The following is a 23,614-nucleotide window of genomic DNA, read 5'->3' on the forward strand; positions in this document are numbered from 1 at the left end:
GACACAAAACTTCACCATACACAAATGTGGCACAGTATCACAGAGACAGTGCAGAGACCAAACTTATTACATGATGTATTGATGTTCTAATCCATTAAAACGGAGATATCTGCGGTCCGGTGGGTTTTCAGATTACAGCATATTGTTTCATTGTTGCCTAAAAGAGATACAGTAGTGCATAGATTACACAACACCAAATTCTATATTTATTCCGATGCAGAAATCCCCAGGAGGAACATCCTATTTTGCAGCAGTACAAGTGCCAAACACAGTTACATGCACTACATCTTACCTTAACGCGCACAGCATACACGAACAGAGACAACTGCGATAAGTTTCATCTGATAGAAGGAACAGTTGGTGCCAGCAAGCTCGCCCCCATCTCAGACGAAATTTCTCGGCTCATGTTAAATCCTTCAATATATATGATATCGCTACTGTCAGAGGCAATCTCTGGCTTCAAGCAGCTCTTCAGCTGCGTCACTACTTCAAACATTGTCGGCCTCTGGCTGCCTGTATCTGCGGTGCACCTGAGAGCTAGATCCAGAATCTTCCACGCAGAAGTGGCATCGTATTCTCCTTGCAGAGTTTCATCCATGATTTCTTCTATGCAACCCCGAGACAGACTTGTGGCAATCAACTTAACAATGTGAGCATTTCCTGGACCGGGCACGATCGGAGGTCTGCCGGTGATCAGCTCCAGGAGAACTACACCAAAGCTGTACACATCACTCTTCTCAGTGAGCTGGTAGTTTTGATGGTACCTAATGAAACATAAACATGATACTCATTGGTCAGTTGTAATCCATAATGTATTAGTTATCTTCTATGGTCGAGTACACTAATTCATAATAAATGTCTGCCTTTCGGCAACTAAAGGTTCAAACACTCCAAGAAGAGAATCAAATTGCCATCTTGGTTAACCAGAAAAATGGAGATCCAGTTCAAGGCCAAGGAGTAGTAATTTGAAGTTATGGCAAGGAAATGAATCCTACTATGTTGCTTTGGCAATTGAACTGACTATTCCTCAAACCTGTAAAATGGATCTGGGAATTAAAACATGGCAGCTCAGGAAGTCATAGATCAAGAATTCTGCTATCTGACATTCAAAGATCTCCACATATCCATGTTGATCATAGGGTTTGAAAGAGTAAATTTAAGAAAAAAAAAAAACATATTTAGTTCAAAGTTCTAACCAAATACTGATGTCTCATCCAAGTCCAATAGGTCAGCTGCATCAAGTCAAACTAATATCATAATATATCTACAATTATGAATGTATAGCAAAAGAACATATTGAGGACATAAAACCTAAGTACGAAGAGATCGTAATAACCCCAACTAATCTTACCTTTGAAAAATGATGATGGGTTAGATTAGCATAGACCAATTTTATAGGGTAACTACTAAAAATTTAGCATGAAGTATACTCGGTTACATAGTTAAAGTTTAATTCTTTTTAGATCACTATACCAGTGGGCCTATTAGATTGGGTGGTGACAGGAAGACATACTAAGATAAATGAATTCGATTTCCATCTTAATTTTTCTGCACATTGTCGTTTCTACATTGAGATGTATGAATAAATTGTTTATAAAGAATTTAGAGTGGGGTAAAAAGAGTGTAGAAAACATACTCGGGATCAATATATCCAGGGGTGCCAACCACTGTCCCTGTGGACACATAGGTTTGCTCATCGCTATGGAAAGATTTGGATAACCCAAAGTCCCCTATTTTAGCCTCTAGTTCTTCGCTCAAGAGAATGTTGCTGCTCTTGACATCTCTATGGATTATTCGAGGCTTGCATCCTTTGTGCAAATAATCCAGCCCTGTCATATAAAATAGAGATTAAGTAATTATACCAAACGCAAGTACACAGACAAAAGATTCTCCAAAACCTTGTGCAGCATCCAGTGCAATTTGAAGCCGCTGTCCCCAACTCAAGACTTTGGCACAACCAGCCTTATCTGTGATGATTATAAGTTAGAGAACCCATGGAGACAACTTAACAAAATATTAACAGGAAATATTTGTTGAGAAGTTACTTCTTAAACTCATAGTTACTTGCTGCATAATTTCTAAGATACCTCCCTCAACTGATGGGTTTCAAGCAACGAGCCAAGAGATACATTAATCTTCAACAGTCTGGTATACCCTATGTCCCTATCAGCCCCTTAAAAAAAATGATTCCAAGTATTTTACCCCTTCCTAATCAAGAAAAGTTGAACATTCGACTTCAAATTTAACTAACTTTGTGATGATCCTCCAAGTCACTAAACTTCTTTCTCAATCATTGTGCATAATAAAATAATATACATTAATCATTTAATAGGAAAGCAGTGAAGCCTCTGGAGGAGAACTAAATAATGTCCTTTGCAATTCAAAATTGATCTTAAAAAATAGTTGTAACAGTCTTCATGTTCAGCATCACTAAACCTCGTAGATGGTCTCGAAGGCTTCCTTGCTTCATGTATTCGTAAACAAGAGCTAGGCAATTCCCATCCATGCAATAACCAACCAGAGAAACCAGATTCCTGTGGTAGATCTTCGTCAGGTTCTGGGCCTGCAGAATGAAGTGCAAAATGTTGTCAAGAAATATTCTAAAAAATAAATTGTTATATAGAATAGCTACAAGCTATGTAAGGTAGCATTCTGACGTCAATACCAAGAAATATGTAAGCTGAATTAACCTTCAGCTGTTTAAGAAGAGTGTTTTGGCATCTCATCTTGGTTAGCATCAATACCAACCTTTTCAATTAAGGAGTGTTAAGACTTCATAATTATATTGGCCTTTAAACTAACCACTTAAACTTTTGAGATTTGTAGTAACTTAATCGAAATTTTAGTCACAGTGTAAGAGCATGTTACGAGTTTGAAGCCTTTGTTTCATCTCATTCTTTAACTAATATTTGTGAAATTTTTTACTCTGTATTTGACTTGGACCATACATTTGGGTTCAATTTTACATGTCAAGTTTAAATCGGGGAGAGGGGAATGTTAGACTTCATGAATATATTTGACTCTTTACTACCAACTTAAGGTTTTCGGGATTTGTGACAACCCAATAAAAAAATTTTATCTTGTAACAATCACACTCAAGTCATATAATAGTCTTATTTCGAAGGTCAAATAAAATTTCTATACCTCAGCCAAAAATTCCTTCATTCCTTGTGGTGATGATACAGAACGCATCTTGATCGCAACTTGCTTTCCAGTTTCCAAGCAACCATGATAAACCATGCCAAAACCTCCTTTCCCGATGACCGTTGTAAACTTATTTGTTATGTTCTCCAACTGTGTGTATGTAAACTGCCTACTCTCAAATGAAATTTGATGCTCTCTCTGCTGAGAGTAGACTACAACACTACGTGGCCGCACAGAGGTTTTAGAGGACCGACCTATCAGAAAAGAACAAGAAGTTGACCATTAGCACTCAATGCAGAATTTGAAAATGACGGTGTCGTACACCAAGCTCATTTTTTCTCTTCAAATTATTACCTTGCTGCTTTCTGATGTTCCATACCACAGCTACCAATATTACCACAAGAAGTAGCAGCCCAGACACTGCTGCAATAATTACAATGATAGATATTTTGGACCTTGATGAAGATGCTTTGTTACAGCCATTTTTGTCAAGCCTGACATCAAGAATGTTTAAAAACTATCGTCAGTTGACGTAAGCTCCATATAGGCAGTAGGGAAAAGTCTGGCAGCAATCAACACTTGTTCAGTTATTGCATGACATTAGTGAATAGAGCTAGAAGATGGCAAGTGCACAACATTAATCCCGATAACCCTTACTCTAAATTTCACTTGTAAAAGGAGGTTCAAGATGATCTTAGTAGACTCCAAAATCATATCGTGAGTTTAACAAACAACCACAATAACAACAAAACATCAAGTCTCAATTATTTGGGATTGATTTCATGGATCTTTTGCCGTCATTCAAATCTGTCATATAACGAGTTAAATATATAAAAAATAATTTATGCCACCCCAATCATTCTAACAAGCTATATTTCCTACCTTAGAATGATTGGGAAATATAACTAGCCTGTTTGCCAACTAAAATTCCTTCACCTAACATGCAATTCAACTAGCCTTTTTGCCAACACTTTTTCACCAAACAACAAACAGAGAAAGAACACAAGCCTCTTTCAAACTGCTACACTATCTGAAGATCCAAAAATTATAAAAATCTTTTTTGTCAAAAAAATATAAAAATCAATCAGCTTTAACCACCTCTGCGTTTCATGCCAATTTTCGCACATAAAAAATTGCCAAATCTTGTGCATGAGTATTTCAGTTGGTATTGTTTAATTTTAAAAAATAGTTAAGCATATAAATAACCCATGGTAACATTACCCCCCAAGTAACTCAGTGTTTCAATTACAAGCCTATGGTTTAAAGAATTTGGTAAATGGATTATGATTTTGTCCGGTTGCATATTCTATTGACCATTTGTGCTTCATTGCTCTATTGTTTCTTTATTTCTTGTAAACTATTATATGCTTACCTTGTCCGTTGGGAATTCACTTTAGTCAATAATAACACATGAAAAGGATGTCTGGGGTGGTAAGTCAACATATTAACATGATGACCCGTTATTCATTAGCTTAAGCTTTTGCATTGTGGCATCCTCGTGTGTGTATGCGCATGAGCCTTCTTATTGGTAGGAGACTTTGGGTCCGATCACCCACCCCCGCGACAAGTGGCATTAAAGCTCATATATTGGTTTGTATAGATCAGTGCCAGACTCAAGAGACATTAGAATGTGAAATGGCTAGTGTCTAGTTCATGAGCCAAGTAAAAAGTCGTGTGTTCAGATGTGATTAATTTGCTTGGTGAGATAGGTTTGATTTCTACGGTGTGATTTATTTGGAAGCCCATAATCCATAACTTGTGGACATCATATGGCTGACCCATACAGGAAACCATGAACAATGTCTTGCACATAGTAAATTGATGAGATTGTTGGGTGTTCAGTTTGGATTCAAGCGTTTGTTTGTTGGGTACTCATTTGTGATTAGATAGATTTACATGTAAAAGATATGAGATTAAGTAAATTCTTTGCAGTATGCACTTGTAAGTATGGAAAAGATATTGAATATATATGAGACTTGCACAAAAAGGGGGTGGCCTAGTGCACAAAGCTCTGGAAATGCTAGATTTGGGAGGATCAATGTACATAGTCTTGCCCATATAAGCAAAAAGACTATTGTTGATGTGTGTGCAGTGTGTATGGGAACCTCGCTGATGTTCGCATGGAACCTTCTATTGGCAAGGGAATTTGAGTAAGATTCTGCTTCCAAGACTCTCATCATGTTCAAATCAACACTCATGTATTCACATCTATATTTTGTGCTTTACACAAGGCAAGCCTTGTTCCTTTCACGAAGAAATTTGCATAATGGCTTTCCACCAGGTACACAGTTTCCATATATTTCTGGAAGTGACTAATTAGTACAAGGAAGCAACTTGGGTAAGATGAGACCAATGCAGAAATGGAGGAGAGTGGAAGTAAGCTTCAGGTACTTTAGTAGTTCCATGGCATAGAATGTCCGATATGAATAATCAAAGTGGTATATGATGCTACTGCTTTATAAGAAGAATGAACAACCTATGTGACCACATACAAAAGTACTTCTTGATATGATCTAGAATTCTGGTGAGTTCTGGGAGTGCCATATTATGTTGGCACAAGTACCTTTTCACCAAGTAAGATATATTTGGAATAGTTTCCGTGGACAAAAGGAATGCAGTCTGGTAGGATGAGAACACAATATTTATTGATATAACCCCTAAAACATACATGAGCTTGATAAAAAAAAACAAACCTGAGTGTAAGTAACCCAGCATCTGACCTTTTGCAGAGTTTTTCAGGAACAGATCCATTGAAATTGTTTCCTGCCAAATTTCTTAAACAATACATTGCTCTTCAATATTCCTATTTTTCATCTATGTTCCGGATCAAAAGTTGAATAACTTACAGAATTTGGAGTGATACAAGATTTTCAAGAGAATCGGGTACTGTTCCTGTTAAATTGTTAAAAGACAAATCTCTGCAATATAACATAAAAAAGAATCACTCTCAAGCAGCAAAAGTCCTTGAGAATCAACAATTAATCCAGTGAACTTGAATTTTGTCAAGTGATTGCTTGAAACAGCATAAACTTTTGACGTTAATCTTATATATCAAAAGCCTGCAAAACTTTGATGCGAAACACTTACAGGACAACGAGAGATGATAAACTGCCTAGAAAATCAGGTATTGCTCCACTAAAGTTGTTGTGAGACAAGTCCCTGGAATTGAAATTATATATTGATCATTTAGTGCGTGAACAGCTCGACATAACAACTGTGCTCTCTGCATTACATGAAGTCAACAGTCTACCTTCCATCATTGAAATCATAATTAAAGCTAACTGATGAACAGCAAGTTTTGCTGGATAAAAATACAACACCATTCAGACCCGAGTGATTCATATGAAGACATGATTTCCTGTTCATCTAGCATGGAAGGGCATGCGTCTTTTTAGCTGTAATATTCTGAGCAATACCAGAAGAAGGCTCTCGTACAGCTCCCATTTGGTTATCCATAGTGTGGTCAAGATATATGATTGATTTGTCTTTAGGCATAATCATTGAAAGTTTACAGTCAATACAACAACAACAAAGGCGTAAGTCCCAACATGAAATTGCAGTCAATACAAGCAAAAAATGCTTCTAGTGCTCTGACATGCAGCGGGCTTGTACCCATAATGTGATTGGTGTTGTCAAAGTGTATTTACATCCTTTACAGTAGCTTAAACCATTCATAAAGCCATATGTTCTTTAGCACATGAAGCTTGTTTCTCACGTAAGTAATAGCTTCTTAACATGCGAACTGCAGTAACTTAGCCTCTAGGTTTAAGTCTTAAATGTACAGATCATATCGAGATCTCCAAGAAGCATTCCGACCTTCTATGTTGAATAATGCCTTTTGTAAAGGGAATAGAGGCAATAGGTAAGATAAGCTAGTCAGTGTAAACCCACAAAAAAATGCCTGCAACCATTGAATGACATGTAAGCACCCTTTGGTGCACAGTTATTAACTAGCTGATTTATGTTGCAATGTAAGCATAAGCTGTGTGTTGTTTTCTTTACTTGCATAACTGAAACACTAAAACCATTTCAAGAACACCTGTTATAATGTGGTTCTGCACTATGTGGTGGTCATGCCTATAAAGCCCCTTTTTCCAGCAACTGCTTAGAGGATCACTTCCGTTTAGCCCATGCATTGTCTGAGAGATTAACAACCGGACGAAAATAGACAACATACCTATCTATTTCTTGATCGATGATCATTATACTTTGTTGACCAAGTTACGACTGGAACATCAGTAGAAAAAAGTTAGTCATCTAAGGTGTAACAGCCTGTGTTGATATTTATTACCTTGGCAGATTTTTGCTAGCCTTCCCTGAGAATCGAACAGTGGACATGAAACTGGTACGGACCAGGAGAATTAGTTACTAATTAAGCAACTGTATATATCTTACTTCCTGCAGTCGTGCAAGATTTAAATTTTATAAAGGTAGCATTGATATCGATCAGAGAAATTAACCCATGGCACATGACTGGTATTGGCTCAGATAATTATTTGTTACTGGTTAGTCATGGTGATGCTTTACATTGTGGATCAAATTAAGAAGTTTGCTTATGCAATATACTAATTGTCTCGTTCAACATTGCTGACAGAAATATGATACTAGGAGAAGCAATCTGGGTCGTTGACTGAAATATTTCAATAACTTATAACCCAAATTACTTGCTCTAGAAAAGAGAACAAAAGCAAGTTGCACTTACAGGTACTTGACAGCTTCAAGCATGGCAAAAGAGATGTATATTTCACCAGTCAATCCTGTGGAAGTCAAATTTCTGCAAAATATTGCATTTTACAAAACATTATTTGAGTACAAGTTTGAATAATAGCCTCAATGATTCCATCAAATGAATTTTTTTCTCCCTCTTTTAAGTTTCTTGAACACTTACATATTTGTGATCCTCGGTGGATCAGTATTGTAGCTACAATTCAAGCCATCCCATACGTATGCTTTTGGAGCACATGGATCACCCATCCAATTTCTCTTAAGTTGATAGTGTGATTTGATTGCCATCATGGCGTCAACTGGTATCCAGGAAAATACAAGAATCAACACGCATTAGTGTATACTAGTAACATGATTTTTTTAATAGAAAATAGTCACTAACTAAAATGCCCATTTTAATTTGGTATCAGGTGTTCGTTCCCAGCCATTAATGAGATAGAAAAATAGAATAAACAATATATTTTTGAGTGAGTTGTAGAAATTAAGATGTTACTTATGGTTGCAATCACATATATGACCAAGCATCGATGTAGAATAATAATCTATATATTGATACCACATGTGGGTGTGCTACATAATATTCTCTAATTATTTTCATAAGGCAGTGCTGCAAGTAATTTGTGTCCAATAGCTTCCAAATTTCTTAGATATTTCAAATTGTTAGGCATGGCAAGATTTAGTTATGAATACTCCAGTATTCCTTTTGCTTTTGGACTGGCTACATGCCCAAGTTCAGTTTGTGGAACTTGAATTAAACAGGGAGAAACATTAACCGAACTACTCTCTATTCTGAATTCTTATACCACGGTTCAAATTAATTATCAGCAACTCATCTTAAAAATGATTTATCAGAAATGCCAGGATTTAGTATCTGTATTCTAAAAGCTGTAACTAGACATATCATTTCCAAGAAAAATAACCAAACAAATCTTGTAAAGTCAAGATCGTGTGGAATGAGTAATCAGAAATAGCTAGACTATCCATGTTAAGACACATCAAGTTACAGTAAAACTGGCCACAAAAATTTATCCTTTGGTTCTCAGCATGCTCTGTTCCAGAGAGCTAAGCTGTTGGAATGAGAATTTACCACTGCAAGTAAAGCTATTCTTATTTAAATTCAAAATAGTATCTTATCATTTTCATAATTCAACACTTGAATGGTGCTTTGTGGTCAAACTACTACAACTTGTTTGGGTACTCCATCCTCAGTAGGAACCAGTTTTGCAAAATTGAAGGAAGAAAAAGGATCGTGCGATCCCTGGAATCTTAGATTCACTGTCCAAAATTTGGATAAGTAGGTACAGTCAACATGAGCTATTAGCATAGTCACAGTTATTTCCATTTCACAAAAAAAAAAAAAAAAAAAAAAATCCAGATTACGTATGTAGAAAATTATCCTGTCTGCTTGGCAGATTGAATCTTATGATCCACCACCAATAGACCAGCATGCTTTGAAGTCTTATTCCAATCTGAAATTTGCAACACAAACAAATATGATATCGAGTACAGAGCCTGACTCACTAAATGGTGCAAAATAATTGCAAAAGAAATGATGTGAACACAATTAGTACCCATCCGATTTAGATCAATTACAAATAGAAAGTATTGGATCTGCTTTCACTCAAAAGTTTGCTCAACGGATTCCAATTAGTATCCATCCGTGGGCTCAGCGAACACAATCAGATCAGATCAAAATTAGCCTAACCTAAAGTCGGGCTGGGCTGCCTTAAAAGAACCCATTCTTCCATCTTTTCTTTCTGTTTTATCATTAAATTTACAACTCTTCAAATCTTGGATTTCTTTGTCTTGATTAAAGGAAAATGTGTTTTGTTGTAGTCGTTGCGACACAAAACTATTCCCATCTTGGCACTTAGTTGAACCCTCTATCTATTGGTCCGTACTAGGCAGAGTTTGTTTGCTTCTAAAACATTAAAAACTGCTGCAGAGAAGACTGGCAATTCACAATCGGCACGCCAAAAAATGAAAACACTGACATCAATTTGACATCTTAGCAATGATAATTATTAATTTGGCAGCATTCTTGATGACAAGAAACAAAGATAAAGCTTCGATTACTTCAAGGTGAAGGAGAGGGCGAGAAGGCTGCAGCGCCTTACCGTCTCCGGAATCGGTGGCGGCTTGTGTGAGCTGCATCAACGAATAGACCTCGAAGGCGTTGATGATGGGCGGGAGGGTGGAGTCGCTCGTCGCGTCGAGTGTGTATTGATACCGAGAATAGCCTTCGAATGGCACGGTGCTGTATAAGTTACGAGCCAGGAGGTAAGGCAGGATATCGAAACGATGCCTGAACTCGCCATTCCGGGTGATGTTGAACACCCTCGTCGCGTTGCCCGTCAGTTTCTGGAGTTCGGCGAAGTGCAGAACGGCGTACAGCTCGTCGTCGGGGGAGACGGAGTCCCAGGAGAAGGCCAGCTGCGAGCCACTGGCCGGAGTCACCGCCGTCTGCATCACAGCGGACGGCGGCTCGAACATATTGCCGCTATTGTTCACCTCCGAGGTGGAGGACAAGGTGGACCAGGAGGGATCCATGTAGGGGCTCCAGACGCGATCGCAAGGGTCGTCCGGGAACCTGTTCATGATATCTCTCAGCATGTAATTAATCGGAAATAAAGCGAAAAATATGAAACGAAATGAAGTGTTCCACCTTATTATTAGGGGGCACTAAGGACGTTTGGGTCGATCGGTCCATGTCCCGTTTCACGTAGCACACATAAGAAATCGATGTCTTACCGAGGGAATGTCTAACAGGGTTACACTCCAGCTTACAGGATTCCGTTTTCCCATTATGTGCAGACACAGCTTTTAAGGGGAATGTATTATAGGAAGAAAACATACTTCGATTATTAAATGGATTGATACAAAGGGCGATTTCTTGAAAATATATTCTCATTTTAATTTTTTTAAATATTATTTTCTTTTAGTTTTCTAAATGATACTTTTAATTCAAAAAAAAAAAACCTAATTTTTTCTCAAAAAATTGAATGTTTTTTTGTTTTCACTCGTTAGATAGAATACTTTGATCATCACAATAAAAACACTATAAAGTCTATTTAAAAATACTATAAATGAATCAAATGAAATCGAAATATATGACAAGTCATTTGATATAAGGATTTAGATACATATTTATAATATTTTTAAAAATAATATAACCTAAATAGTAATAAAAAAAATTAATATTTTGATCAATACAATAAAAAAATGTTATATTTTTTTTGAGGTATTGAAACCCACAATCCTTAGCACGTTGGTTTGGTACACCACCACCAAACCAACCAACGTTTAGGGTTGAAATATTATAACTATCTAAAAATATTATAAATGATCTAAATAATTTTTTAATCTTAACTAAACCAATTACTAAGTCTAAAAATATGGTTTTATAAATGATTTATGATAGATATAATATGATATCAGTATTTTTCAAAAACATTTACGGTGTTTTCAATACCTCAAAAAAAAAACCATTATAAATGAGTCAAATAAAAAATTCTGATAATTTAAAATTGATGAAAAATAAGCAAAGATTTTGACGGAAATAGTCGGTGAAGAATATTTTGAATTAAGGATTCTATTCAAAAGAAATGACGTTATTTAGAAAAAAAAAAGAAAAAAAAAATGAAGACCTCTTCTAAGAAAAATCGCCATTCACAGAAACAAAATAAAGAACTTTTATGTTTCGCTTACCTCACGGTGTCGGATGCTCCCATGTTGCGTCGTGTGACGAGAACCACAGACTGCGAAGCAGTTACGTATTTCCCGTAAAGACCGTTCCCGAGTGGCCTCAGCTCCAACGAAGATATAAAAGGAGTTCCACCTCCGGTGTTAACCAAACAAACCGATGTGGAATTGGCAGTAGCAAGACTCAGAGCCTCGGCCGTATAGATAGCAGATGGATCGGAGATGTTCATCGTCTTCCAATGATTGACTCCGATGTGAAGATCAAATTGTATCTGGCTATTCTTGCCGTCGTAGTTTCCGTACATGAAAGTTGCTCTGACAAGATACGTACTGTTCTGAGGCACAGGCTTTAAGGTGTAGCAATTCCGGAGTCCATCAGGAAAGCTTCTGAGATTGAGTTGTTGCGTTGGAACAGAGGAGTTTATGTAGTTTGATTGGATGTAGAAATCTGATCCCACGTCGATAAATCGGTCATCGGAGACGTATGCTAAACTTGTACTATGATCGACGTAATCAGATTTGGAATTCCCACAGTCGATGCTTATAAAGCCCGCTAAAAAGAAAAATAAAAAAGTACAACGATTAATTGCAATCAGTTAAGTATTGTTTAGTACCACGAGCATGATATTATATCTATATTTCTCCCTTTACTATAAACTAATTATCTAAAAAATGAAAGGTGATCGCCATGAGCGCTGACCTTGCGGCGACTGGCCATGAGCAGCAGGAATGGTGGCGGCGATGGCAAAGAAAAGAGCAACCAAGCACGAAGATGATGATGCCATGTTCCAAGCGTCGAGCCGAGTGCTAGTGCTGATTTATATTCAGTGGTGGACGTGTTCGTTGACGCAAGCACATCGCAATCAAAAAGACAAAGAAGCCTCGTTAGTTGTAGCTACGTGAGCACATCGCAATCCAAACAGTTCACGATTTATCGCAACGCGAGCACGTTTCCTAATCGACAGTTGCCTTGTTTTGTCGGTTGCTTCTAACTTGGCCTACTCACAGGAACAGCAAAAGATGTTGGGTTGCACCGAAAATATGAAACGTGTCTACCGTGACCGGGTCCCGCTTTTCACGGATTCTTTGTAAGAGCCGCACTGGTTTAGCGCGTGACCTCACTTTTGATCCGACACCCAATCCGTCGATCCTAAATGCGTCAACGGCGTACGGGCGGGTCAATTGGGCAAATGACCAACGCAAGACTCGTAAGAAACTAAATAGAAAGGAAAATACTTTTCTAAGATAGATAGCAATATTTTTATTATTTTCTTACTATCTTATATCAGAATCACTGCCAAGTGTATGTATAAGAGGACTGGTCGTTGAACTGATCCTCTCGGGAGGCGCGAGTCTAAGGACTGGTCGTTCAACTCAGGTGTCAATGGTGCATCATCATCATCATCATCATCATCATCCAAAGGGCGTCGATCGGTGAAGTTCCAAACGTTCCGAGTTACAGGGTCATGGCTTCATCCCGGTAATTAAATTCATACTTGTCATGTCTGAGAATGATAACCTTTCATCAAAAATCAATTTTCCAAGACCGTTTCTGATATTTCAAGGCTCGTGAGCATCCACATAAACCATATTTCATCCATTAACTATCCCAACAGTGTATCCTGCCATTGCCCCCATGAACAGCAGCACTTGGTGCGAAAAGTGTGCAGTAGACATTCGTCAGATGCATTACTTGGAATTGCACGAATCATGTACGTAGGATCTGCATTTCAAGCTGCATGTCAGACCCAGTTATTTACTGGAACTAAATATGCAGATAGCCAAGTCTACCCATGTACCTACCTACCTATATATTCAAGATTAATTCTCATTTTTTGCCTGCTTGTAAAGTAATCCTACGAGACAAAGGTACATGCAATCTTGTGTTCAGATTTGCAACGATATTTTGCATTCTTCACAAAACTTCAACCGGACACTGTATTTTGCAATGTAATGCTTAAAGAGAAACGTCCATCACTATCACTAAAAGCATTTGTGAAACTTGAGATTGCACAATCATATCTAAAGCAGGGCATATCTCCATTATTTTGTTATATTTATTAGTCATCAACATGGGATTTTGGGAAATTACTTGATCACATGCAAAACTGAGTATATTTTAGTGGCAAGTGAAATTTAAAGAAGACAAAAAAGTTCCTTGTGTGACTGACTTATCTTGCGGATCTCACCTTTATCTTATGAGATGATAACCATAATCCTACATCAAGAAGCAGCTTGTTTCCGGAAGCATCTTCATGACCCATGGGTCGGATGCTATCAGCAATATAAATTCTTGCCCTGCACCCTCCTCAGCAACCACGATAACCATGTGCCCATTCTCTTTAAGCCGCTTTTCTATATATTCAAAAAGTCCACCTTTGCCTTCCAAATAAAATGGCGATTCTGGTATTATGCAGCAGTCCTAATAAAATAAGCATGACATGGGGAAGAAGATGTGTCACTATTTAGTGAAAAGAAAAATAAATATAAAGTATGCATTTCAAGAAGAAACTTAGAATCTCAAACAAAGGGTCAAGAATCCAGAGACTAAGATGACCAAGAAGTTATCAGACATACATACCACATCCCTGCTAGCAACAGTAGCATACACTGCAATGAACCCTGCATTATGGAATCTCATTAGATGTAAGTTCTGACACAATATAGTAGGGTAGTTGCTAAATCCATATTAGTACAGACAAAAATTGAAGAGTATGCTTGCTAAATAATGTTAGATCTTCGGATACACAAAACATAACATTACAAAATTTCTCTCTGCTGTTTACAACTCACTCAGACTGTTGGTATTAAAAACTCAAAAAAGGAGCTGAATTGCAACTACTTATCGACAATAAAGAGAGAAGCTTTTGGAAAAATAATATATCTTTTTTTTTTTTCCATCTTCTCATCTTAGGTAAATAGTTGAACTGCTTGACTGCAAGTAGATGTAGATCTAACATTAATCATTTAAATTACAAAGTACAAAACATAATTGGCCAGTGGGATGAAGCTATTTTACTAAGAAATGAACTTTACCACCTTAGCAACCCATTAGCTTCACAACACCTATACCATTCTCCATGCTTTTTCCGCTTCTACATGTGCAGCGTTGATGGCACGCTGGGCCTCTTCAACAGCAGTATCGAAACCAAAGGACTTGTCAATAACCTGAATAAAAAAAGAATGTGCTTGCAAATTATATACCGCAAGCACTTAACATGGAAAGAATGTGCCATCATACAATTACATGAAGTACAATTAACATAGCAAAAGCAGTACCGCAATGTCATTATCTGTTGTCTTTGGAGTACCAGCAACGGCAAGTTTGAGGCCACGTCTTCGAATTCCCTAGAAAACAAGAAAAGGAACATAAAAGGTTTAGACCCACTTATCTTATCAATTATAGAATAGACTATATCATTGCTCCACATACAAAAGATTAAATATGAGAAAGAGTTTCATATTCTCTCCGAAGCAGCAATACAAGCTAAGTGCATCACTTTTCCCATTGTAAAGGAGACAGATTTTGGACAACAAACAAAAAAGATAAAAGAGTTACTATGGGAAGGCAATATTTTTCAGTCTATGATCATCACGGACTAGGGCAGATTGTACATCACTATTGAAACAAAAAAACATTACATCATGTTATTGAATCTTAGCATACAAGTGAGGTTCTGTAATTGCAATAGTTTACAGTGCATAAAACTATATTTTTTCTGCTTCCTGATTCAATTACCTCAAAAATCACAGCAGCTCCCTTTTGGGTTCCATCTCCTCCTATAATATAAACCGGAGGAAAGAGAAACCACCTATAAATCAACTTCTAAAATATAAAAGACTGTAAATCCTTCAGCTGAAAAATATAATAAAAACACTAAGATGCATCATACTTCAACAAATTACCTGATTTATATCCTGAATGTTGTCAACGATCTTTATAGCATCATGACCACCTCGTGATGTGCCAAGGATTGTGCCTCCCCATTTATGGATATCATTGACACTCTTTGGAGTCAAAGGTATAGTGTTGCGAGCATAAAATCCCCTATATCCACCCTATGGATGATATTGACCAAGTTGGTGCAAGAATACAGATGGTGGTGACCAAGTCAGTTAAAGCATGAATGATATCAAATCTACAACAAGCATAAATGACCAACACAAAAGGAAGAAATTTGAAGTAAATCGCCATAAAAATCATTAGTGACACTTACTAATGAAGTGGCCAACTTTCTTGATCCTCACCTGTATACCAACGATCATTTTGACACCATACATGTAGGACAGTCCACAAACTACGTCCTTGATCACTGTATTAAGCCCAGGGCAAAGGCCTCCACATGTTAGAATGCATGCATAAACATCTTCTGGCCCAAAATATACCTGAAATAAAATGCAAACAACCTGTCAATTAAGATTCTCCGCAGCACTTGGCTGATTAGCATCTATGTCGTGTAGCATACCCCTCTGACGAGGCTCGCCTCGTTGAAAATGGATTCCTCCAGGACTGCTTTTCTGAACAACAATCTACAGAGTCCAGAGAACAGAAGTTCAAGAATCAATATCCTAGAAATAACAGATTACTGATATCAAAATTTTTCCATCAATGTTTCTCACTTTTTGTGGAACAGTATCATCCTCATTAACAAAGTGCTTCCAGGAAAAGGGAAACAATTCTGTAATTTATTGTCTTATAAAGAAAAAGGAACTGAAGTTATCATTCCGATGAAGAAATCATCACATACGTACTTGACGACTGAATAGGCTGGATTATCTTGCAGTGGATTTAGGTACATCTGTGACAAAGATAATAATCAAAACTTAGGGTAATTTTCATAAAGGAAATAAGAAGCAAGGAAATCATACTCGCATGCATATTTGGAGATAACAACCTTATTGCGAACGCTACAATAAAAAATACAGAAACCTGACAATTATCAGAGCACTAGTCCTCGTCCTATGTTAAAGTGACTGACGTACAAAAATGTTCATCTTGATTAGGTTCTCCGCAATCATTCAATTGAATGTCTTGACATTTATTTTTCGGAAAACCTGTTACTAGTTGTCTTTAGCTGCGGTTGTTCAAGTGCACCAGGTTTCTTTTCATCCAAATGAATCTTTGTAGGAGTTCAATTTTCGTATATTCTCTGCTTCTTGTTCTTTTCATTTTCCGTCTCTGTATCATAATAATGACGCCACCAACCACATATCAGTGAATATTTTGCACTATAAACACTCATCGTTACCACAAGCACCACAGCGGTTCCTTCTGTGGGCACCAATCAAAAAATGATTTAGGGTTCTAACACTCGGTATAGCAGAACACAGTGAGCAACCAGGGCTATTATCTGCATTTTCATTTAAAATCAATATGCTAAAATCTTCGCTTCCAACCTCCGACAAACGACAAAGTGACAGGATCAGATCAAGATACCACAATAATTTCATCAAAAAATGCACTATATTCATTGGTCGGCTCCTACAGCTAGAAAACTCAAACTGAACGGCGGACGAGCATATAGACCGATCGAGCATGACTCACCGGCGAATCAGGAAGGTAATCAGAAAATTGAGGCACGTCTTCGATAACGTAACTGAACTCTCCCTCGACGATCTTCCTGTCGGTTCGCGAGACACTCCCCATGTCCGTCACAGATCTCTGCCTCAGATCGGCGTAGCTGGCGTGCGAAGAGAAGTTGTCTCCGGTGAGCTTCCTCCAGGTGTGGGAATCGTGGCCGGACTCCACGACAACTCTCTGGGTATCAACGGACTCAGTGTCCATGGCGAGGAGAAAGTGACGGGTGTTCGTATGCAGAGGGTTAATTTATGGAAGGAGAAGCTTAATTTTTAAAGGGATTTATTGATTGAAACAGACTATATAAATCTCGTTAGTATAGTGTTTTGAAATTATAAAGAATTTTAAGAGAAATATAAAAGAGTTAATCTTGTTCAATTCTTTTTTTATTTAATAACTTTATTCTTCTTCCTATCAAGCTCTATGTTGCAGAGCATAAGTTAAACTACGACCTCTTCCTCAAGTATCATTCATATCCCCGTATTGATAGAAGAAAATTATGACATGATGTATCCAAGTGAATGTTCTTCTAAGCTCCCAAGATATATGAAAGTTTGTAGAAGATAGATTTGTTGAACTAAGTCCAACAAAAGAAGGAGTAATGTATCCAATTGAATGTTCTTCTAAACTCTCAAGATATATAGAAAGTTTGTAGAAGATAGATTTGTTGAACCAAGTCTAACAGAAGAATGAGCAATGAATGCAGAAGCAAGAAAATAACTCAAATACAAAAGGAAGAAGGAGAAGTACGATCTACCAAGGGTTTGATGATACAATATTCGAGATCATCGCTCTAGCAAATACTTCAAAGGAGACTTGGGAAATGTTTTAAAAAACATTCGATGGTATTGATAAAATTTTGTCTATAAGTTTTACGAGTTGAGTCTGAAAAATTACTACAATGTACTTCTTAAACTATTTCTGATTATTTCTCAAAATTTATTTTATTGTTCATCAAATGAGACGAAATGGTGAATAAATAAGTGATCAAAGAGTAATAGAAAAAATACTAAGATCTCTAGATCCAAAATTTGATTTTATTATTGTTGCAATTAAAGAATCTAAAGATTTGGAACAAATATCTTTAAAACTTATGGGTTCCTTCAAATTCATTAACAAAATATTACAAAAAAAGAAGAAGATAAAACTATGAAACAAGCACTACAAATCAAGCTTACTCTTGAAAATAAAAGTGAATCAAATTTTTAAAGAGGAAGAGGACGTGAACAAAGAGGAAGAGAAGGCAGAAATCAAACCAATTAAGAATCTCCAAACAATGAAAGTAATGGAGAAAATTCTAGCCAAAAATTACAACAAGGTACTTCTGATACTTCTGAAACTATTTATGATTACTTCTCAAAAATTATTTTTATTATTCATTAAATAAGACGAAATTGTGAACAAATAAGTGATCAAAGAGTAATAAAAAAAATACTAAGATCTCTAGATCTAAAATTTGATTTTATTGGTGTTACGATTAAATAATTTAAAGATTTAAAATAAATATATTTAAAACAACTTATGGGTTCCTTTCAAGTTCATGAACAAAGGATTACAAAAAAAAGAGAAAATAAAACTATGAAGTAAGCACTACAAATCAAGCTTATTCTTGAAAATAAAAGTGAATCAAATTCTTAAAGAGGAAGAGAACATGGACAAAGAAGAAGAGGAGACAAAAATCAGACCAATTAAGAATATCTAAATAATAAAAGTAATAGAGAATATTCTAGCCAAAAAGATCGAGGTTATGATCGAGGATGTGGTAAAGGTCGTGGACATGGCAGAAATTATAAAAGGTCTGAAATATAAGCTATGTTTGCAAAAGGTATGGACATTGCTCTTATGAATGTTATTATAATCCTAATAATCAAGTGATAAGATAAATTTTATTAAGGAAAAAAATAATAAAAAATAAGTTTTGCTAATGACTTATGATAATTTGAAAGATGATCAGTTTATGACATGGTATCTAGATACAAGAACCTCAAATCATATGTGTGACATCAAAGAGCTATTTTCAGAAATAAATACAAGTTATTTTGAGAACATTACATTTATTGATTTGTTTACAAAATCAGTAAGAGGCAAAGGTAAAATTTTTCTTAGACTTAATAATGGTAAAAAAATTATGCATTTTAGATGTTTATTATGTTCCTAATGTGAAAAATAATATTCTAAGCTTAAGGTAATTAATTGAAAAAGGTTATGATAATAAGATGAAAGATATGACTCTTTCTACTCGTGATGAGAATAAAAAAATATTCTCACATGTGAAAATGATAAAGAACAAAATGTTTCCTCTGCATTTATATATTTTTTATCAGTAAAATTATTTTAAAATTGATATTAAGAATATTTTTACACTATGACATCTTATATATGCTCATTTAAATTTTGAAGCTTTGAAACTTCTAGAGAAGTATAATATGGTAATAGGAATGTCAAAAATTAATTACCCATCAAAATTATATGAAGTATGCGTTGCAAGAAAGAAAGTCTTTCAAAGTCAGAAGAACAAAAAGAGCATGACATCGACTTGATCTAGTGCAACTCAGATGTTTATGGTCCTATTAGTTCAATATCACTTGAAGAAAGCAAGTAAAACATACGTTTATATGTTAAAAGAAAAGAAAAAAGTTTTAAACAAATTCAAAGAATTTAAGAATTTGGTTAAAAAATAAAGTGGTTGTAAGATTAAATGTTTAAGAACAGATAGAGGTGGTGAATATATATCAAATAAATTTAAATTTATATATATATAAAAAAAAATTTAAATCAATTCACCATGTCATACACACTTCAACAAAATGATGTCTAAGAAAGAAAAAAAATAGGATTGTACTTAATATGGAACGATTCATGTTAAAAAAAATAAAAATTCCTAAAGAATTTTAGGGAAATGTTGTTGCTTGTGTAGTTTATTTGCTTAATAAGTTTCCTATAAGGCGAATTGATAATTTTACACCAGAAGAAGTGTGGACCTTGTAGAAACCAAGAGTTGATCATTTAAAATTTTTTGAAAGTGTTGCATTTGCCAAGATATTAAAAGAAAAGAGAACAAAACTAGAGGATAAAAGTCAGAAATGTATTTTGCTATGTTATCCAGAGAATTTGATTGGTTATAAACTCTATAATCCTATCACAAACAAAGTTATGATGTCAAGAGATGTTGAGTTTGATGAGCAACAGATTTAGAACTAGAAAAGTGATAAGCAGCACAAGAAAGCTATAAATTCAGAAGTGGATGATATAATACAAGCAAACATCAAAGTGGCTTTGTTGGAATCATCACCTAAATCAGCTAGGTCATATAATTAGATAAGTTTAATTATAAAAAGGACAAGACCGATTCAGAAGCTATATGATGTGACTCGAATGATTGATACTAACAATGATGAACTTTCTTTATTTTATCTTTTATTATCAATCATTCGAGTCACATCATATAGCTTCTGAATCGATCTTGTCCTTTTTTATAATTGAACTTATCTAATTATTTCTAACAAAAATTAATTACCCATCAAAATTATATGAAGTATGTGTTGCAAGAAAGAAAGTCTTTCAAAGTCAGAAGAACAAAAAGAGCATGACATCGACTTGATCTAGTGCACTCAGATGTTTATGGTCCTATTAGTTCAATATCACTTGAAGAAAGCAAGTAAAACATAGGTTTATATGTTAAAAGAAAAGAAAAAAGTTTTAAACAAATTCAAAGAATTTAAGAATTTGGTTAAAAAATAAAGTGGTTGTAAGATTAAATGTTTAAGAACAGATAGAGGTGGTGAATATATATCAAATAAATTTAAAATTTTATATATAAAAAAAAATTTAAATCAATTCACCATGTCATACACACTTCAACAAAATGATGTCTAAGAAAGAAAAAAAATAGGATTGTACTTAATATGGACCGATGCATGTTAAAAAAAATAAAAATTCTTAAAGAATTTTAGGGAAATGTTGTTGCTTGTGTAGTTTATTTGCTTAATAAGTTTCCTATAAGGCGAATTGATAATTTTGCACCAGAAGAAGTGTGGACCTTGTAGAAACCAATAGTTGATCATTTAAAATTTTTTGAAAGTGTTGCATTTGCCAAGATATTAAAAGAAAAGAGAACAAAACTAGAGGATAAAAGTCAGAAATGTATTTTGCTATGTTATCCAGAGAATTTGATTGGTTATAAACTCTATAATCCTATCACAAACAAAGTTATGATGTCAAGAGATGTTGAGTTTGATGAGCAACAGATTTAGAACTAGAAAAGTGATAAGCAGCACAAGAAAGCTATAAATTCAGAAGTGGATGATATAATACAAGCAAACATCAAAGTGGCTTTGTTGGAATCATCACCTGAATCAGCTAGGTCATATAATTAGATAAGTTTAATTATAAAAAGGACAAGACCGATTCAGAAGCTATATGATGTGACTCGAATGATTGATACTAACAATGATGAACTTTCTTTATTTTATCTTTTATTATCAATCATTCGAGTCACATCATATAGCTTCTGAATCGGTCTTGTCCTTTTTATAATTGAACTTATCTAATTATTTCTAACAAAAATTAATTACCCATCAAAATTATATGAAGTATGTGTTGCAAGAAAGAAAGTCTTTCAAAGTCAGAAGAACAAAAAGAGCATGACATCGACTTGATCTAGTGCACTCAGATGTTTATGGTCCTATTAGTTCAATATCACTTGAAGAAAGCAAGTAAAACATATGTTTATATGTTAAAAGAAAAGAAAAAAGTTTTAAACAAATTCAAAGAATTTAAGAATTTGGTTAAAAAATAAAGTGGTTGTAAGATTAAATGTTTAAGAACAGATAGAGGTGGTGAATATATATCAAATAAATTTAAAATTTTATATATAAAAAAAAAATTTAAATCAATTCACCATGTCATACACACTTCAACAAAATGATGTCTAAGAAAGAAAAAAAATAGGATTGTACTTAATATGGACCGATGCATGTTAAAAAAAATAAAAATTCTTAAAGAATTTTAGGGAAATGTTGTTGCTTGTGTAGTTTATTTGCTTAATAAGTTTCCTATAAGGCGAATTGATAATTTTGCACCAGAAGAAGTGTGGACCTTGTAGAAACCAATAGTTGATCATTTAAAATTTTTTGAAAGTGTTGCATTTGCCAAGATATTAAAAGAAAAGAGAACAAAACTAGAGGATAAAAGTCAGAAATGTATTTTGCTATGTTATCCAGAGAATTTCATTGGTTATAAACTCTATAATCCTATCACAAACAAAGTTATGATGTCAAGAGATGTTGAGTTTGATGAGCAACAGATTTAGAACTAGAAAAGTGATAAGCAGCACAAGAAAGCTATAAATTCAGAAGTGGATGATATAATACAAGCAAACATCAAAGTGGCTTTGTTGGAATCATCACCTGAATCAGCTAGGTCATATAATTAGATAAGTTTAATTATAAAAAGGACAAGACCGATTCAGAAGCTATATGATGTGACTCGAATGATTGATACTAACAATGATGAACTTTCTTTATTTTATCTTTTATTATCAATCATTCGAGTCACATCATATAGCTTCTGAATCGGTCTTGTCCTTTTTATAATTGAACTTATCTAATTATTTCTAACAAAAATTAATTACCCATCAAAATTATATGAAGTATGTGTTGCAAGAAAGAAAGTCTTTCAAAGTCAGAAGAACAAAAAGAGCATGACATCGACTCGATCTAGTGCACTCAGATGTTTATGGTCCTATTAGTTCAATATCACTTGAAGAAAGCAAGTAAAACATAAGTTTATATGTTAAAAGAAAAGAAAAAAGTTTTAAATAAATTCAAAGAATTTAAGAATTTGGTTAAAAAATAAAGTGGTTGTAAGATTAAATGTTTAAGAACAGATAGAGGTGGTGAATATATATCAAATAAATTTAAATTTTTTTATAAAAAAAAAAAATTTAAATCAATTCACCATGTCATACACACTTCAACAAAATGATGTCTAAGAAAGAAAAAAAATAGGATTGTACTTAATATAGACCGATGCATGTTAAAAAAAATAAAAATTCCTAGAGAATTTTAGGGAAATGTTGTTGCTTGTGTAGTTTATTTGCTTAATAAGTTTCCTATAAGGCGAATTGATAATTTTACACCAGAAGAAGTGTGGACCTTGTAGAAACCAAGAGTTGATCATTTAAAATTTTTTGAAAGTGTTGCATTTGCCAAGATATTAAAAGAAAAGAGAACAAAACTAGAGGATAAAAGTCAGAAATGTATTTTGCTATGTTATCCAGAGAATTTCATTGGTTATAAACTCTATAATCCTATCACAAACAAAGTTATGATGTCAAGAGATGTTGAGTTTGATGAGCAACAGATTTAGAACTAGAAAAGTGATAAGCAGCACAAGAAAGCTATAAATTCAGAAGTGGATGATATAATACAAGCAAACATCAAAGTGGCTTTGTTGGAATCATCA

The 23,614-nt window shown here is 34.9% G+C and overlaps 1 protein-coding gene and 1 pseudogene across 1 annotated transcript; both read right to left on the reverse strand.

The window, feature by feature from the left end:
- Positions 1-53: 53 nt before the first annotated feature.
- LOC135636549 (probable LRR receptor-like serine/threonine-protein kinase At5g59680) lies at positions 54-12,381 on the reverse strand. The gene is made up of 14 exons (XM_065148303.1): positions 12,272-12,381; positions 11,578-12,124; positions 9,987-10,459; positions 8,033-8,168; positions 7,847-7,918; positions 6,232-6,303; positions 5,991-6,062; positions 5,838-5,918; positions 3,499-3,638; positions 3,145-3,398; positions 2,437-2,563; positions 1,899-1,967; positions 1,637-1,829; positions 54-764 (listed from the first exon to the last, which is right to left on the reverse strand). Exons 1-14 carry the CDS (start codon positions 12,354-12,356, stop codon positions 338-340), a joined length of 2,748 nt encoding a protein of 915 aa, XP_065004375.1. The 5' UTR covers positions 12,357-12,381; the 3' UTR covers positions 54-337.
- A 670-nt stretch (positions 12,382-13,051) lies between these two features.
- Positions 13,052-17,373, reverse strand: LOC103981738 (ATP-dependent 6-phosphofructokinase 3-like; annotated as a pseudogene).
- Between the last annotated feature and the right edge of the window lie 6,241 nt (positions 17,374-23,614).

The sequence above is a fragment of the Musa acuminata genome, chromosome BXJ3-4 (genome assembly GCF_036884655.1).
Source record: "Musa acuminata AAA Group cultivar baxijiao chromosome BXJ3-4, Cavendish_Baxijiao_AAA, whole genome shotgun sequence".
Lineage (NCBI taxonomy): Eukaryota > Viridiplantae > Streptophyta > Magnoliopsida > Zingiberales > Musaceae > Musa > Musa acuminata.